This window comes from Staurois parvus, unplaced genomic scaffold (assembly GCF_062004578.1).
Source record: "Staurois parvus isolate SC_StPar_1 unplaced genomic scaffold, SC_StPar_1.0 ptg000494l, whole genome shotgun sequence".
NCBI classification, from domain to species: domain Eukaryota; kingdom Metazoa; phylum Chordata; class Amphibia; order Anura; family Ranidae; genus Staurois; species Staurois parvus.
Genome location: NW_028318290.1, coordinates 230,261 through 247,982, shown reverse-complemented (window position 1 = coordinate 247,982; position 17,722 = coordinate 230,261). Strand labels below are relative to the sequence as shown.

General features: G+C 47.4%; 1 protein-coding gene and 1 pseudogene across 5 annotated transcripts; both read left to right on the top strand.

Moving 5' to 3' along the window:
- The first annotated feature begins 519 nt into the window (after positions 1-519).
- On the top strand, positions 520-17,484 carry LOC149452131 (uncharacterized). 5 transcript variants are annotated; one of them, XM_089689730.1, is made up of 8 exons: positions 520-628; positions 726-841; positions 1,885-1,971; positions 2,066-2,158; positions 2,256-2,327; positions 8,780-8,917; positions 9,749-9,823; positions 14,735-17,484. In XM_089689730.1, the coding sequence occupies exons 1-8, from the start codon at positions 526-528 to the stop codon at positions 14,903-14,905; spliced, it is 855 nt and encodes a 284-aa protein (XP_089545856.1). In that variant the 5' UTR covers positions 520-525; the 3' UTR covers positions 14,906-17,484. The 5 variants fall into 5 exon arrangements, with proteins under 5 accessions (XP_089545856.1, XP_089545859.1, XP_089545858.1 ...); XM_089689733.1 differs by having other exon boundaries at positions 14,739-14,871; XM_089689732.1 differs by lacking the exon at positions 1,885-1,971.
- LOC149452132 (U2 spliceosomal RNA) lies at positions 941-1,056 on the top strand (annotated as a pseudogene).
- Positions 17,485-17,722: the final 238 nt, after the last annotated feature.

The following is a 17,722-nucleotide window of genomic DNA, read 5'->3' as shown; positions in this document are numbered from 1 at the left end:
GGTATATATAGTCTGCAGCCAATCATATTGACCAGGGTGCTGTGATTGGTCCAAATACCATGTGATAAGTGTGGTCCAATCCCATTAGGACTTCCAAGAGTTCCTAATATCTAAATTGACATTGTGATCATGTCATTGCATAGCAAATACATGATCAACAAACTTAACAAATCATCCTCCTACCATGACTTGCTATCTGCTGTAGTGCAGTGGACAAAGTTGTGGAAAAGGATACAGTCTGCCCCAGTGGATGTACATCCAAAGTCAAAACATAACAAATTAGGGACACAAACGCAATTGTGCCTGTATGTGTGGCCTGACACCAGGAAATGGACAGTTGTCATTCAGCCCTGTGGCCCTAGCTTTGGCACACATGTTTATGAGAAATCTTCTGCCATGTTTTTAGGTTAGTAATGTTCCGATTCTGTGTTATTCTTTTTGTAGAACAAGAGAGTGAAGAGGAGGGCCACCGTAAGTGCCTTGAATGTGATTGGCTGTGCTCTGTGTGCATTATGTAACTTTGATATGTGCAATGTGTTTGTTGTGTTCTATCTTGTTGTTTATGTAACACCAGCTATGTTGGAAGAGGGGGATGAGGAGGAGGAGGGCACATCCTCTCAGGCTCACTGTAAGTGCATTGAATGTGCTTGTCTGTTCTCTGTGTTCCTTGTTGTCCTTGGCTCTCTCAAAGGGGTTGTTGTTGTTGTTCTTTCTTGTTTGTGTAGTACCAGCAAGGTTGCCTCCAGTGGAGGAGGAGGAGGAAGCGGCAGCAGCGGCGGCACCACCACCCCGTCTCCACGGTCGCCTGTTCTGCCGGAGACTCCCTCACCTCCAGCTCACTGTAAGTGTCTTGGATGTGCTTGCCTATTCTCTCTGTGCATTATGTAACTTTGATGTCTGCAATGTGTTCTGTTCTATCTTGTTGTTTATGTAGCACCAGCCATGTTCTCGGCCTTTTGGCTAAGATCAAGTGTAGTATCTGTTCTTATCAGTGTCCAGTGGGGGTGCTCCCGACCATTCTAGCTTTGCGGGGATGGTTGTTGTATAGTACCCTCACTGGAATGATGGGGGTCTGGATGGCTATTACGGGGAGGACAGAAACCGGGGAGCGCCATGATTCGTTCTGGGGCCTCGGGAGTAATTCTCCTTTGGAACGTCTGAAGGACCCAGTTACCTCCTGATTTGGACGGTCTACCTTGGTCTGGCCAGGGGCTGGGAAGGCAGAGAGTCCGCAAACTAGGTGCCCCCTGAGTAGTTGCCTCAGGGGTGCTCTGAGTAGCACTTGGGTGTGGGATCCCACGTTGCGAATGAGCACATGGTCACCGAGTTTAAACACTTTTTGCACTGCGCCTCTAGGACCGGGCCTTTTGGTCAAGTTCTGGGCAATTTTTTTGCTACAGGCCTCAGGGTCTGGTCAGTGCACAATTTGGGCACGACACTTTTTATTATTTTTATAGATTTATTTAATTATTTATTTATTTTTCCTCACCCCACGTTTGTCACTTTTTACTTTTGTGTGTGTTTTTTTTCATAGGATGGAGGGTATGGGTCCTCGGGCCTGCCCTGAAGTCTAGGGGGAGGATGTGTGGCCATACGGTTCCTTCCTCCCCTGTCCCTAGGGGGTTTTCTCTTCGGGAGAACCCCCTGGCCTAGTACTGGATGTCCGGCTTCGGCTGGACATAAGGAACGGTGGTCCACCAGGCCTTTTGGCCAGGAGGACCAAATGGGAACCTTGTCCCTGTCAGGATCTTCGTGCCCCGGGGGATCAGTGTAACGGTCCAACCCCTTCGGGGGTAGGACAAAAGCACACCCTTAAGTGCACTTTTTGTGTGGTGGTTTGCACTTGCACTTTTTTGTGAACACTTACGGGTTTTTTCGTTATAGTTGCACGTTTGCGGACTTAAAAAAAAAAAAAAAAAACAGCCATGTTGGAAGAGGAAGAGGAGGAGGATACCTCTTCTGAGGCACACTGTGAGTTCATTGAATGTGCTTGTCTGTTCTCTGTGTTCCTTGTTGTCCTTGGCTCTCTCAAAGGGGTTATTATTGTCCTTTCTTGTTTGTGTAGTTCAAGCAAGGTTTTCTCTGGAGGAAGAGGAGGCCCACCAGCCACCTCCAGAATTTGGACTGCACCAGGAGGCCCCTTCACCTCCAGCTCACTGTAAGTGCCTTGGATGTGCTTGCCTGTTCTCTGTGTGCATTATGTCAATTTGATGTTTGCAATGTGTTGGTTTTGTTCTTTCTTGTTGTTTGTGTAGCTCCAGCCATATTGGAAGAGGGTGAGCTGGAGGAAGAGCAGAGGGAGGAGTGGTCTCCCCCTCAGGTCCACTGTAAGTACTAGAGATGAGCGAATTTCTCACAAATTCGATTCGGCTGATTCGGCGAATTCCAGTGTGAAATTCGATTCAATGCGAATTTCTTCGCTACGAAGATGACTTATAAAAAGGGTTTCTAGGCTTCAGAGAGCCTTTAAATTAGTGCAGAACACTGTACCTTTAATTTAAATGCCCTTGGAGATGAGGAAGGAGAAGGAGAAGGAGAAGGATGAGAAGAAGGAGAAGGAGAAGGATGATAAGAAGGAGAAGGAGAAGGATGAGAAGAGGGAGAAGGAGAAGGATGAGAAGAAGGAGAAGGATGAGAAGAAGGAGAAGGATGAGAAGAAGGAGAAGGAGAAGGATGAGAAGAAGGAGAAGGAGAAGGATGAGAAGAAGGAGAAGGAGAAGGATGAGAAGAAGGAGAAGGAGAAGGATGAGAAGAAGGAGAAGGATGAGAAGAAGGAGAAGGATGAGAAGATGGAGAAGGAGAAGGATGAGAAGAAGGAGAAGGAGAAGGATGAGAAGAAGGAGAAGGAGAAGGATGAGAAGAAGGAGAAGGAGAAGGATGAGAAGAAGGAGAAGGATGAGAAGAAGGAGAAGGAGAAGGATGAGAAGAAGGAGAAGGAGAAGGATGAGAAGAAGGAGAAGGAGAAGGATGAGAAGATGGAGAAGGATGAGAAGAAGGAGAAGGATGAGGAGAAGGAGAAGGATGAGAAGAAGGAGAAGGATGAGAAGAAGGAGAAGGAGAAGGATGAGAAGAAGGAGAAGGATGAGAAGAAGGAGAAGGATGAGAAGAAGGAGAAGGATGTGAAGAAGGAGAAGGATGAGAAGAAGAAGAAGGAGAAGGATGAGAAGAAGGAGAAGGATGAGAAGAAGGAGAAGGATGAGAAGAAGGAGAAGGATGAGAAGAAGGAGAAGGAGAAGGATGAGAAGAAGGAGAAGGATGAGAAGAAGGAGAAGGATGAGAAGAAGGAGAAGGAGAAGGATGAGAAGAAGGAGAAGGAGAAGGATGAGAAGAAGGAGAAGGAGAAGGATGAGAAGAAGGAGAAGGAGAAGGATGAGAAGAAGGAGAAGGATGAGAAGAAGGAGAAGGATGAGAAGAAGGAGAAGGAGAAGGATGAGGAGAAGGAGAAGGAGAAAGATGAGAAGAAGGAGAAGGATGAGAAGAAGGAGAAGGAGAAGGATGAGAAGAAGGAGAAGGAGAAGGATGAGAAGAAGGAGAAGGAGAAGGATGAGAAGAAGGAGAAGGAGAAGGATGAGAAGAAGGAGAAGGATGAGGAGAAGGAGAAGGATGAGAAGAAGGAGAAGGATGAGAAGAAGGAGAAGGATGAGAAGAAGGAGAAGGATGAGAAGAAGGAGAAGGAGAAGGATGAGAAGAAGGAGAAGGATGAGAAGAAGGAGAAGGATGAGAAGAAGGAGAAGCAGAAGGAGAAGGATGAGAAGAAGGAAAAGGAGAAGGATGAGAAGATGGAGAAGGAGAAGGATGAGAAGAAGGAGAAGGATGAGAAGAAGGAGAAGGAGAAGGATGAGAAGAAGGAGAAGGATGAGAAGAAGGATGAGAAGAAGGAGAAGGATGAGAAGAAGGAGAAGGAGAAGGAGAAGGATGAGAAGAAGGAGAAGGATGAGAAGAAGGAGAAGGATGAGAAGAAGGATGAGAAGAAGGATGAGAAGAAGGACAGTTCTGTGACAGTTTCTGTCTATTTCTGACAGTTCTGGGACATTCACTCCATACAGCGGTTTCAACCGCTGTATGGAGGGAATGTCATAGAACTGTCAGAAATAGACTATTTATGACAGTTCTGGGACATTCCTTCCATACAGCGGTTGAAACATTGTATCTATTTGTTTCCATAAATGGATCCATTTATGGAAACAAATAGATACAATGTTTCAACCGCTGTATGGAAGGACAGTCCCAGAACTGTCATTAATAGTCTATTTCTGACAGTTCTATGACATTCCCTCCATACAGCGGTTGAAACCGCTGTATGGAGTGAATGTCCCAGAACTGTCAGAAATAGTCTATTTCTGACAGTTCTGGGACATTCCCTCCATACAGCGGTTTCCGGCAAAAAGTGTATGTGCAGAGTTCCTCTAAGTGTATCTGCAGAGCTCCTCTAAGTGTATCTGCAGAATAGAGGAACTCTGCACATACACTTTTTGCCGGCTTGGAATTATTCTTATTTTCATCATACTTCTTCTTCTTCTTCTTCATCCTCATCCTCTTCTTCTTCTTCTGAGGATGAGGATGAGGATGAAGAAGAAGAAGAAGTAGGATAAAAATAAGATTAATTCCAAGCCGGCAAAAAGTGTATGTGCAGAGCTCCTCTAAGTGTATCTGCAGAATAGAGGAACTCTGCACATACACTTTTTGCCGGCTTGGAATTATTCTTCTTTTCATCCTACTTCTTCTTCTTCTTCTTCATCCTCATCCTCATCCTCAGAAGAAGAGGATGAGGATGAGGATGAAGAAGAAGAAGAAGAAGAAGTAGGATGAAAAGAAGAATAATTCCAAGCCGGCAAAAAGTGTATGTGCAGAGTTCCTCTATTTCTGACAGTTCTCTGACAGCTTCTTCACATGTACAGCGGTTGAAACATCTGTATCCTAAATGTAAACTAATAGATACAATGTTTCAACCGCTAAACATGTGTTCCTTCTGTCAGAGAACTGTCAGAAATAGCGGAGCTCACTGCAGGGACACTTTTGCCGGCTGATCGGGAAATGTTCGATTCGCGCACCCGAAGTAGGCAAAATTTCGGATTCGACGCGAATCGAATATTTCCTGAAATTCGACTCGAATTCCGGTTCGCCTGGTTCGATTCGCTCATCTCTAGTAAGTACCTTCAATGTGTTTGGTGATTTACCTTCTGTACAATCATGCTGACCATAGCTGTAGGCTAATTTGACTGCTTAATATTGGCCGGACTGTAGTTTCTTATCTAAGTTGGCCTTGTTTTTGTTTCCACTACTGCAACTTACCTAGGTGGTTGAAGCATTGGTCCAATACTTCATCTGTCCCCCCTAGGTTGTAAGGGTGGTAACTCTGCTGTGATGGAGCGTAGGCAGGACCAAACACACAGAGCAGATGATAAACACACAAAGCTTTCTTGAATTAGGACAGTCACTCAATTTGGGTATGAAGGTAGCGTCCAAGTTCTCAGGGCAGGGGAAGAGCAGGGATGGCTCCCCAAAAAATTGTAATTTGGCCCCAAGAAGGGCAAACTTAGAGTCTCTGTTAAATTGTAATCCAGGCAGGGAAGGGAAAGGAGGGAGAGTTCACAGCCCTTCCATACAGGGGAGGAAAACAGGGGCACAAACACTCACAGTTCCGGCAGGGGTTTTCCTGGCTCACAGCGGCCTACAACAGGGGGCGACACTTATCAGCACACAGCAGAGGGTCCACTTCTACAGCACACTGCAACACTTGCAATCCTGGCCTCACAGTATTAGGCAGTGTAGCAGCGGGTACTCCTCCTGAGCCCCGAGTATTAGCAGAGTGTTCAGCGGCTAATAATCCTGGTATCCCCAGAGTATTATGCAGAGTGGCTGCGGGGGTCTCGCCTCAGTGCAGACCTCCCAGCAGCTTCGCAGCAGACAAAACACCTGGGAGAATCCTGTGTTGGCTCCCTGTTGCCCTGGCAACGTCCAGCCCAGTGCTGCGTTGCCCGGGCAACGAGGCACGCCCTCTTGACACGGGCCTTGCTCTCTTTATCTCCGGCGGGTGCAGGTGTGGGAAGCCTCGCACCCATGCTAGCGCCGCCGGGGGGGCGCACAGCGACAGGACGACGGCCCTGCTCCGGAACCCCCTGGTGGGAGGCTATCCCTCTCCTGGCTGTATGGCCGCAGGGGGTCACCTTCCTCCCATGGGCCGCAGGGGGTCACCTTCCTCCCATGGGGCTTTGCAGGATGGGAGGAAGTGACAAGCAGCAGGGGGGAAGAAGTGACACTTCTCATCCTGTGCAGCCCAACTTCAAAGGCTGCTACAGGATGAGAAGGGGTGGGTGAGGGGACACAGGCACCAGGAGGGGTTGGGGGTTTCTGGGAGATCAGGCATGCTGTGACATCTGCAATCACATGTTTTCTGTCAGCTCAACCCCCCAGCACTTACTGTGCTGTGGAGGGGGAGGCACTGGCAGGCTAAAACTCTTTGTTATTCGTGGCTAGGCTGATCCAGTTGCTGCTCCAGAGTCTGCAGTATATCATGACTTGAAAGTCGGGATCTTGATCCAGTCTGGCCATGCTGTGTGACTTCAGTGAATAGAATGCAGCTGTCCCCTGAAAATGTGTCGCAGGAGTGCCAAATGAACTACACTTCTGTAATCCACAGGAGAGGTACAGTCCAAAAATCTTGGGCTGGACTTCCCTTTTAATCTATGTATGTCAGGCTTAGAGTGTAACTAAACCCCGAAGCCCACATTCACTCTATCTGGTCTACGCAGACCCTGCATTGACTATATCCGCTCTCCCTGGACCCAGAATTCACTCTGTCTGGTCGTCGCAGACCCTGCATTAACTATATCCGCTCTCCCTGGACCCAGAATTCACTCTATCTGGTCTACGCAGACCCTGCATTACCTATATCCGCTCTCCCTGGACCCGGAATTCACTCTGTCTGGTCTACGCAGACCCTGCATTAACTATATCCGCTCTCCCTGGACCCAGAATTCACTCTATCTGGTCTACGCAGACCCTGCATTGACTATATCCGCTCTCCCTGGACCCAGAATTCACTCTATCTGGTCTACGCAGACCCTGCATTAACTATATCCGCTCTCCCCGGACCCAGAATTCACTCGATCTGGTCTACGCAGACCCTGCATTAACCATATCCGCTCTCCCTGGACCCAGATTTCACTCTATCTGGTCTACGCAGACCCTGCATTAACTATATCCGCTCTCCCTGGACCCAGAATTCACTCTGTCTGGTCTACGCAGACCCTGCATTAACTATATCCGCTCTCCCTGGACCTGGAATTCACTCTATCTGGTCTACGCAGACCCTGCATTAACTATATCCGCTCTCCCTGGACCCAGAATTCACTCTGTCTGGTCTACGCAGACCCTGCATTAACTATATCCGCTCTCCCTGGACCCAGAATTCACTCTATCTGGTCTACGCAGACCCTGCATTACCTATATCCGCTCTCCCTGGACCCAGAATTCACTCTATCTGGTCTACGCAGACCCTGCATTAACTATATCCGCTCTCCTTGGACCCAGAATTCACTCTGGTCTCCCGCAGTAAACAGAACATGGCAATGCAAGTATTTAAGGGCATAAAAACAGCTAAATACCTTTTTGCATCAGCAGTTAGAGCAGTCTTGTGACTTCAGCAGAGCTCGGTTTAAACTTTGAGTATTTTTCTTTCTGCTCTAGGAGGATGTGAATCTTCTGGCCCTCTATGTGAACAGTGCTGATTGGCCCTGTGCTGATCACATGCACCCTCCCCAAACCAACACCCAAAAAGTATAGCAATGCACAGCAAACTGAGCATGTGCATGTGATTACGGATTCAGTCTGTATCAGTTGGTCATTTCAACAAGACGAGGGGCAGAGAAGACAGGATCAAACAGCCTTCTTACACAAGACAGAGTATTAACCCCTTAGGTTACACAGCGAGTATAACAAGGATGCTTTACTGCATATTTACACTGCTTGGACTGTTGTGGGTTTAGTAATACTTTAAGTAATATTGCTTGCTTCCTTACAACACATGCTCAAGCAGTTTTGAGAATACAGCTTCCAATGTGGATCCTAGTGTAGTGGCCAGGCAGTTATTAGCTCAATATGTGTAGGCCTGTACACATCCATACCTTTTGGAGACCAAGTTCTACTCTGTAGCACAGCATGGGATGATAATTGGCAGCAGGTCAGTATTTTGGGGGCCTGAGGAGGATGCCAAGCAGTGGGGTTTTCATGCTGTGAATGCATGAAGGCAAGAAACTTTGGCCTTTTGACTAAATTTCCAATGACCATCCAACACAAGATATGTGCCCCCAAAATACACTAGCAGAGGGGTGGGAGAGCCTATCTCTGAGGAGCTTCTCGGCTATTAGTGTTTGGGAAGTGTTCTGAGTTGTGTGTCTTTGAATATACAATGGTTAAGGCCTTTCCCTTGTGTCAACCTTTGAAAAGGTTGCAGCTAAGGGCACAGTGGCTGTTAACACCACAACCCCTTACAATGTCCGACATAAAGATTGGACTTTGTTCATTTTCATGAGTGCACCCTCTTCTATTTGGACGTTCATGAGCCAGAATTTCACGTTCGACTTTCTTGGACTTCCATGGCTCCCTAGGGTCATACACTATCCAAACTTATCTGGAGTTAGTCTGCACCTTGTACTTCAAGTCTGAGAGAATGTAAGGCTTGGTTTCAACAGTGTGTGTGTTTGTAGTAAACTCTTAAGTTTACAAAGCCTCAAATTATACTGACATGTGGAGCTCTTTTGCTTGTGTTTTTTTCAAGTTAACTGGCACTCAGAAAGGGAGTGGCTGCACTCCAGAGCCCCCAGGAGAGAATAGATGGAGGAGGAGGAGGAGGAAGAGGTGGAGTCTTTGGAGGAGGGTCAACTCTCCTCCAGTTCCCCTGAGCCCCAGGACCCAGGTATGTCCCATTTGTGTGAATGTGATCAACTTTACAATATTTGCTTTTGGACAGTGTCTATGTGTGGGGGTGTCACATGAGGTGTGTTGGGTAAAGGGTGGTAAGCCTGGCACCAGACTTATTTTTGTTTGTGATTCCCAATCTGCTCCAAGCTACAAATGCCACCTTGCAGTGTGCATGTGTTAACACTCGAGGGGGCATTTGTGTTTTGGCATAGGGGAGGAGAATATTGTATGGACTGAACCCTTTTACAGCTAGACTGTCAAAGACTTAGACCTTGTGACATCTTCCTGGGAAGCTTCAGATCTGCTGCCGACCTGTGACCTTTGCTTTGGGATGATTGACGTCACTCTATTGTAGACCCCAGAAAGGAAAGTGGGAATGGCTGCAAGGGATGACCAATGAGTGTTTCCACTATTACTGTAGTGTAAGCGTAGCTAAGCTGATGTGTGTGAGCCAATTCCTCTTGTCAAGAGCAAGCCTCTCCAACATTGGAATGCTGGCACCACACCACTGGCAAGGAAGACTGTTCCTTATCATGGCTGTCAGCTGTAACATTTGGGTTACATCCTAAGGTGATCTGAAACATCGTCAATGGACATCCAGAGAGTATGTCAGCATTGTAGGATATGAGCAGCTTGCTGAATTTGTCCTTAAGCTCTTCTGGTCATCTAGTTTAGTAACCCAAACCGAAAGAGGACTTTGCTATGTTGGTTAGTGCTAGGACTTACTACCGGGGCCTGTACTATGTGACTGTTTAACATCCATGTGTTTGTCAAATGTCAGGACTCGCATCTTTACGGTGTCTTTTTTTTGTTACTCTTCATGTAGTTGTACTTCCCAATGCCCCACCTGCTATGGGGGAGCTCCAGCCCCCTCTGGATGCTGAGGCCAACATCCCAGAAGGTCAGTTTCTAAACTGTTTACACATATGCACATGTAACTGTCATGGAAATTTTGTATTGTTGGTCGAACTTTAAATGTGTCATGTATTCGTGTTATTCATATGTCTCTCGTGTGGCTTAATTAAAGCTCTGAAGGCTGCAATTGGGCCATGCGCATGTACAATGTATGTATTACAGTACTCGGCTTGGTAATGGATGAGATGGCAGATCTGCGCTTATAGACCGGCGTGTATACCACCACGGCATTCCATGCGAATGCTGCTGTCAGTAGACCGTGGGCCTGTATCCACATATCAGCAGCATGGTACCACGTGGGCTTCATAACGCAATGCGCAAGCGGTGTGAACTCCACGTGTAGGCTTATGCATATCTTACAACCCATTACCAACTTGAAACTGTATCTTGGATGGATGTGTTTTAATAAAGATCGTATCGGGCCCATCCAGGTACAGACTGATATTTTTAGGGAGTGCTTGTGCAGAGAATTTTGCATACCAATAGAAGCTAGTAGGACAGGAAATATGACCTCAGATGGCTCATAGGGGGGAAGGGGAGGAAGTCTGCTGACCTCAGAAGACTCATGGGGGAGGACCAGTGATAGATAATAGCAAAGGCTATGCTCCAATTGGAATGTATATCCTCTGTATAGGCAATCCCCATTGTATTGTTCGGTGGGAGGGTTTGACTTTATTCATGTGGGGGGCATGTGTGTATTCTTAATAAAAACAGAGAGCTGAGCCTAAAGCGGGCGCTTATGTGAGTTGCAACCAGCCTTAGAGTGTCGTGTGATCATTCCAGGGTAACGGAGCTCCATCACCCACAAATTCAACAGAACCAAAGTATTTGGATGGGCAGGAATCGTGTAGTTTGGCTGCAGTCGTGGTAAGCGAGATTCGCACAGCTTTATGGGGGATTTCTGCGCATCCAACTGCGAGTACTCACGGTAAGGAGAAATTCGTTAAAGCGAATTTCCAAGACAGTTTGGCGAGCCTGGTGGATACTAACGCGTATTCTTGCGTAGCTAACCTAGAACGAGGGGGGAATGGCCATCATGAACTAGCAAAAAGTATGCCGGCACATTTCAGGTCTCTCTGCCATTAAGAGGATCGCTTTTTGCGTGTTCGTGTGGCTGATTTCGCTCTCTGTTAGCTAACAAGAAATACCGCTTAACAAGGACCTCGTTTTTTGTCCTAAACTCTTGATTTGTGGGTGAAAGACAAGGGTTTGTCTCTGCGGAACGCAGCAGAGGGGGGGGTTTTGGTTGGCTGGATTTGGTCAAGTTTAAAAAATCTTCCAACCAAAAATTAAACGGGTATATGTTTTAGTGGGTAAAAGTTGTTGCATAGTGTTAGGTAAGTATTTGCGGGTTGTAGGTACTGTGGTGATTGCTTTACCCCCCTCCACGTGAGGTAATTATTACAGTGCTGAAAGGCTTAGGTTAATTGTTAACTGTTGTAAGATCTGTGTTATGTGGTCTGTACAATGTTTTGTGGTACCACTGCTCCCAGCAAGCATGCAGCAGGGGGTCCTTTTTGTTACATGTGCATGTTAGTGTGATATGTTGGTGTTTTATGTCCGTTCTGTGATTGTGCCCAAATTGTGTTGTATGTGTGCTTCATATTGTTGTGTAATTGTCCAGTGTATGTTCTGTCTAAAAGTCTGTTTTATGTAAGAGGCAATTTTGAGGCTAGAGTCTGCCGTGTGCTCCTCTGTGGGGGGTCATTCTAGTATCTGCCATGTGCTCCTCTGTGGGGGGTCATCTTCTTGACAAACCACATGGACTCCTTTTGTTTGGTGGCCATTTTGTTGGCTACCAAATGTGCAGTAATCTCTATGCAATGTGCATGAAGTTTCCTATATGCATTTGACCCATATTGTGTTTTTAATCCAAATTTTTTACAGTTTCATTTGTTTGCTTTTAGCTTTAAATTTGCGTATTGCCAGCCAATTTAAAGTGTATTAAGCGAGTTTTCCCTTCACGTGTTCCACATTTAATGAGCGCAGTGAAGTCTGGGTTTTTGCACATAGATTTCTTGTATAGTGATTATGTTTTTCTTGTGTTTTTCCTGTTAAAAGTAGTTCCTTATTGTAAAGCGGGTTTGTTTTAAGCTGCTGTGTCGCGTGTTTCACGTCCAGCAGACTTTTTGTGTAAACGGTTCTAGGTGGTTGCAGTAAAGATTGCGTGTATAACGTGGATCGTTTAGCGGTGCTGATAGGAGTGATTTTTGCGTCAGCAACAAGGTTACTTTTGGCGCAGTTTTTCGGTTTACCTCTGTGTAATTGTTTTACTGTGAAACGTCCCGTGTTTTTCATAAGGATCCACTTTGTCCTTTTTAACAGTTTTTCAGGTTGAAAAAGGGTTTTTCTGTGTGTATTAGGAAAGTTTTTTTCTTTACACAAATTTCCTAAAGGTCAGTTAGCAGGTTTCTGCCCAACCAGTGACCCCTAAGTAACATCCAAGAACCCCTCTTTTTGTTTTGACTTGTGTTAGCTACTGTGTGCAGGGAGAGAAAAGCCACTTTCATCATTGTGCGGTGTGGCCTGCCAAACACAGTGGGTGATGAGAACCACATAAATTACGCTGTGTGAGTGGGCAGTCCAGGGAAGTCCTGGTTACCACAAACACTTCGGGTGGTCAGGATCACACAAATTGCGCTGTGGGAGTGGGAGGTGTGCTCTCAGTCTGACCGCCACTTGATGCGCTTCGGGTGATCGATAAGTATCACATAAATTACGCTGTGCTGGGAAAGTGGTGGAATCAGGCCTCTCGGTAGGATCCCACCGAGTGCTCCAGGGGGTAAACAGGTACCCGGACGCGGGATATATACCAGTGACTAGTCACGATGGGCAGTAGTCAGTCCATGAAGAGAGAGGGGGAACCAGCCCTCTTCAGGGTAAGGACAGCTGCACAACTGATGAAGGTGAGTTTGGGGGGGAAGTCTCAACCAACAGTGGCTGAGATAAGTATAACTGCACCTGTCTCTTCTGTTAGTGACGTCACTCTTGACATACCTTCTGTGTCTTCTGTCTCTATGCCTCAGCCTCTGCCTCTACCTCTCCCTTCTCCCTGCTTCACCCCAGCTCCTTCTGTTTCCAACTATGAAGCCTACTCAACAACCGATTTGCAGACTATCTGTGAATCAAGGGGAATAGACACCCGGTTAAAAAAACAGGGCGGATTGCATCAAAGCGCTACGAACCACTGATCAGACCCCTGCCCCCCAGCTATACCCTGATCTGAGGGACCTCAAACCTGAAGGTGCAGTAAGCGAGGTGGTTAATCTAAGCCCACCGATGATGCTGGGTCAGCCCTTGCACTCTTCCCGGACCGAGGCCTATCCAGTCAGGGTGCAGCAATTTGAAGGTCCTCCCAATGCACAGGGGGAATGGACTTTAGGGGAACGGGTAGTTTGGCATGTCCCCTTCACCCCGGCAGAGATCCGCACTATTCTGGCTGAGCTCCCGGACTATCGAGTCAATCCGAGAGGATTTGCTCGAATGTTTGGACAAAACCAGTTCAGCTATGGTATGAGCGGGTCAGATTGTGCACAGATCCTACGGGCAAAGGTGGGCATGGAAGTGGCCAGTACAGTGATTGCAGGGTGCTCTATAACCACGCATGAGGAGATGACTTCAGGGGGCAAAGAGTTCTGTACACAGCTAAAGGCAAAGCTTCCAGAAATGTATGGTGCTACCTCTACTACGGACATGATGAAGCTCACCCAGGGTCCTAATGAGGAAAGCGCCTGCTTCTGGCGCCGTCTCAAGCAGACGGCACTGGATGCGGATCTGGAAGTTGGACCTGATGCTCCAACTGAAGGGGTAAAGGTGACCGCGACGCACATTCTGTTGCGGGCCAAATTTTTGGAAGGCATCAATATTAAAATTCGGGAAAGGCTAGTTCTGGTCCGACCCGAATATAATGAGATGTCTATCCCTGCTATCCTTTCCACTCTTGCGGCAATAGAGAGGGAAATGGATAGAAGAAAACAAGACAAGGCCAAAGTTCTTATGTCCCAGACCCCACACGAAAAACCAAGGGATCTGGGTCACAGGAAGGATAGGCCCCCACCCAGGTGCTTCCAGTGCCACCAAACGGGGCACATGAGGAGGAGCTGTCCCCAATTACCTAAAGGTCGGTGGCAGTTCATTCCTGATGAGTCCTCCGCCCCTATGACCACCATGGTAAGTAACTCCTATGAATTCTCATAGGAAGTTGACAAATCGGTGTCGGCCCAGATCCATCTTTTTCTAGAGGAATTAAAATATCCCCTCCCTTGCCTCACCGACACCAGTGCAGCAAGAACGGTCCTGCGAAAACAGGACATCCAAGGCAAGGTACCCCTCTCAGGGGAAAACCCTCCTAACCCCTACTAACCTCACTATCAAACGATGCACTATTCTTAACCCAGCTTCTCTTCTTCCTGTGTCGGAAGATGAGAAGGGGGGGGAGGACAGCAATGACAGTGCTGAATTTTGCAACACGACTAACAATACTAACACCTCTTCTGCTAACATGTCTTCTTTGTCCACTACTAATCTCTCTTCCAAAGGACACGACTGCATCTCTTTGGTGGAACTGGAGTCAGCGGCGACACACCCCATATCACCCCGAGAGTAGCGGTAAGGTTGAACGTCTTCCGATACCCAAAAACCTTGGCCTGAGTGTCTCCCCATTGCCCCCTATTCCATCCGGAATGCCCCTCGGCAACCACATGGGCTGTCACCCTACGAGGTGTTGTTTGGGGGACCTCCCAAAACAGGGTTGTACTTTCCTCAACAGTTGTCGTCTTTGCATTCACAGCTTACAGGTTATGTGCAATCTCTGCAACGGGAGCTGCAGAAGATACACCATCGGGTTCGCGAATCGCTCCCCGATCCAAATACAATAACAGGTGTTCTTTCTATTGAGCCAGGTGATTGGGTCGTCCTAAAGAAACATCAAAGAACCGGACTCGAGCCACGGTTCACCGGACCATACCAAGTCCAGCTGACGACACCTACCTCACTCAAGCTCGAGGGACGAGACAACTGGGTGCACGCAAGCCACTGCAAGAAGCTTCTCAGCTACACCAGAGAATGAGGGGTGTCATTTTTCTTTTTGTTTGTATGTCTTACATGTGTGTGAACGGAGGAAAAGATGGCAGATACCCCAACCTTTTATTTAAAATGCACCTACGTTTAGCCAGAACCGCCAACAAAACCAACTGTTGGGTATGCTCTAAGCCCCCACCCAGTCATCACATGTCCGCAATGGCCGCTGTTCATGCCCTATATGACATCCGCGTCGGCATGAAAAAGCAAGGGACCCCTGGTCAGCCCCCACGTAGACATTTATCGGTAGAACTTAATGACACATTTTTAGCAGGTAACATCAGTTTCAGCACCAATATTAGCTCTAGCTCCTGTAGGGCCCTCGTCAGTCCATTATGGGTAACTGGGCAGCTAGGCAGCCCTCAGGTGTGCTTTAACATCAGCTTTGGCACAGGTAACAAGTTTGTTGGGACTACCACCTGTGAGGGAGGTATAACTGTCAATCTGACTAACCAGACTTCCCTTCTGAGTAACCACACTGACCGACCAGACCACGTGTGTTGGAAGGACGGATGTGATGTGCAGACTGAGGGAGCAATCCCCCAGTCTGTGCAACTGTTGCTCAGTGCCAGAGGCCGAACGAGGAACTCTTCCTGCTCTGCTCTGACAGGTCCATACTATTTTCTGTGTGGTTCGGCAGCCTATAGAACATTCCCCCAGAACGCGAAAGGTTCGTGTGCCCTCATAAAGCTAGTCCCCGCATCCTATGTAGTGATGGACCATGAAGAGTTGATGGTCCACAAGAAGGTAAGGATGGCAGGGAGAGTTCGCAGGGAACTGTTCTCTGAGGGCGACCAGGCATGGGCTTGGTTCCCCTCATGGACAGGATGGGGAATAGAACTTATGAAGCGCCTGAACAATTTTTCTGTCATCGTGGATAGTATGTTTAACGAGACCGTAGAGGCTGTCAGAGAAATTGCCCAAGAACAACGGCAGATGGGAATTTTAGTGCTTCAGGAGAAGATGGCCCTTGATTATCTTTTAGCCGCCAAAGGGGGGTTCTGTGAGTTCATCGGAGAGGATTGTTGTACTTGGATAGAAGACACCGATGACAAGGTCCAGGCCCATATGGACAAAGTTAGTGAACTACAGGGAAAAGCTAGAGCTATAGCTAGTGAGGGTTGGAATCCGTTCAAGGGTTTGGGAGGATTGGGAGATTTCCTGTTCTCCATCGGATCTTGGTTGAAGGAAGTGGGAGTGTATATCCTGATGCTTCTCTTTTTCATCTGCCTTTTATATGCCGCGGTGAGATGTTCCTGTTGCCTCATCGACCGTGTAAGCCAAGCTCGGGCAGACGACCACATCTCCATGCCCGCTCCGGGGATCCCACTCCAACCACTGATCGGGGGAAGACCTCACCAACCAACCACCTTCTCTACAGATTACGTCCTGGCTTCCCTCTAATTTATCTCTCTGAAGACCACATTCTCCAAGACCTTCAAGCAAGCTTCAAGCCTCATCATTGTTTGTGTCTGCGATTTGGAAAACTGTCTGGGTCGAGACCAGCCTTGTGTGGCCCCGTCTGCAGGGGCAATTTAAGAATCTATTGCTGGATCTCCCCAGACCACCGTGGGATCACAAGCTTTATTCATACCACAAGTCTGTTTGTGGTTTTTGCAAGAGCCTTCCTGTAGTGAAGGTTCCAACGCTCTTGAGGATCATCGCTTCAATCAAGCCTGTTTGCGTCGAGTCTGCGTCGGGTCTTGTTGTTTCAGGTACCCCGTGGAGCTTTATTCTCAGGGACAACTACAGGAACTCTTTGAAGTTTGAGACTACACCCATCAAGCTGAAGAAGATCAAGAAGGGACACGAGGAGAATATGATAAAACAGGAGGGAATGTCATGGAAATTTTGTATTGTTGGTCGAACTTTAAATGTGTCATATATTCGTGTTATTCATATGTCTCTCGTGTGGCTTAATTAAAGCTCTGAAGGCTGCAATTGGGCCATGCGCATGTACAATGTATGTATTACAGTACTCAGCTTGGTAATGGATGAGATGGCAGATCTGCGCTTATAGACCGGCGTGTATACCACCACAGCATTCCATGCGAATGCTGCTGTCAGTAGACCGTGGGCCTGTATCCGCATATCAGCAGCATGGTACCACGTGGGCTTCATAACGCAATGCGCAAGCGGTGTGAACTCCACGTGTAGGCTTGTGCATATCTTACAACCCATTACTAATCTGAACTGTATCTGGGATGGATGTGTTTTAATAAAGATCGTATCGGGCCCATCCAGGTACAGACTGATATTTTTAGGGAGATGCTTGTGCAGAGAATTTTGCATACCAATAGAAGCTAGTAGGACAGGAAATATGACCTCAGATGGCTCATAGGGGGGAAGGGGAGGAAGTCTGCTGACCTCAGAAGACTCATGGGGGAGGACCAGTGATAGATAATAGCAAAGGCTATGCTCCAATTGGAATGTACATCCTCTGTATAGGCAATCCCCATTGTATTGTTCGGTGGGAGGGATTGACTTTATTCATGTGGGGGGCATGTGTGTATTCTTAATAAAACAGAGAGCTGAGCCTAAAGCCGGCCCTTATGTGAGTTGCAACCAGCCTTAGAGTGTCGTGTGATCATTCTAGGGTAACGGAGCTCCAATCACCCACAAATTCAACAGAACCAAAGTATTTGGATGGGCAGGAATCGTGTAGTTTGGCTGCAGTCGTGGTAAGCGAGATTCGCACAGCTTTATGGGGGATTTCTGCGCATCCAACTGCGAGTACTCACGGTAAGGAGAAATTCGTTAAAGCGAATTTCCAAGACAGTGCCACTTTCAGGTCTCCTCACACTGC

Coding starts and splice junctions, on each gene's coding strand:
- LOC149452131 (XM_089689730.1), top strand. CDS start 526: ATGTGCAATGTGTTTGTTGTGTTCTATCTTGTTGTTTATGTAACACCA. Junction 629..725: donor CACATCCTCTCAGGCTCACT/GTAAGTGCATTG, acceptor TTGTTTGTGTAG/TACCAGCAAGGTTGCCTCCA. Junction 1,972..2,065: donor TACCTCTTCTGAGGCACACT/GTGAGTTCATTG, acceptor TTGTTTGTGTAG/TTCAAGCAAGGTTTTCTCTG.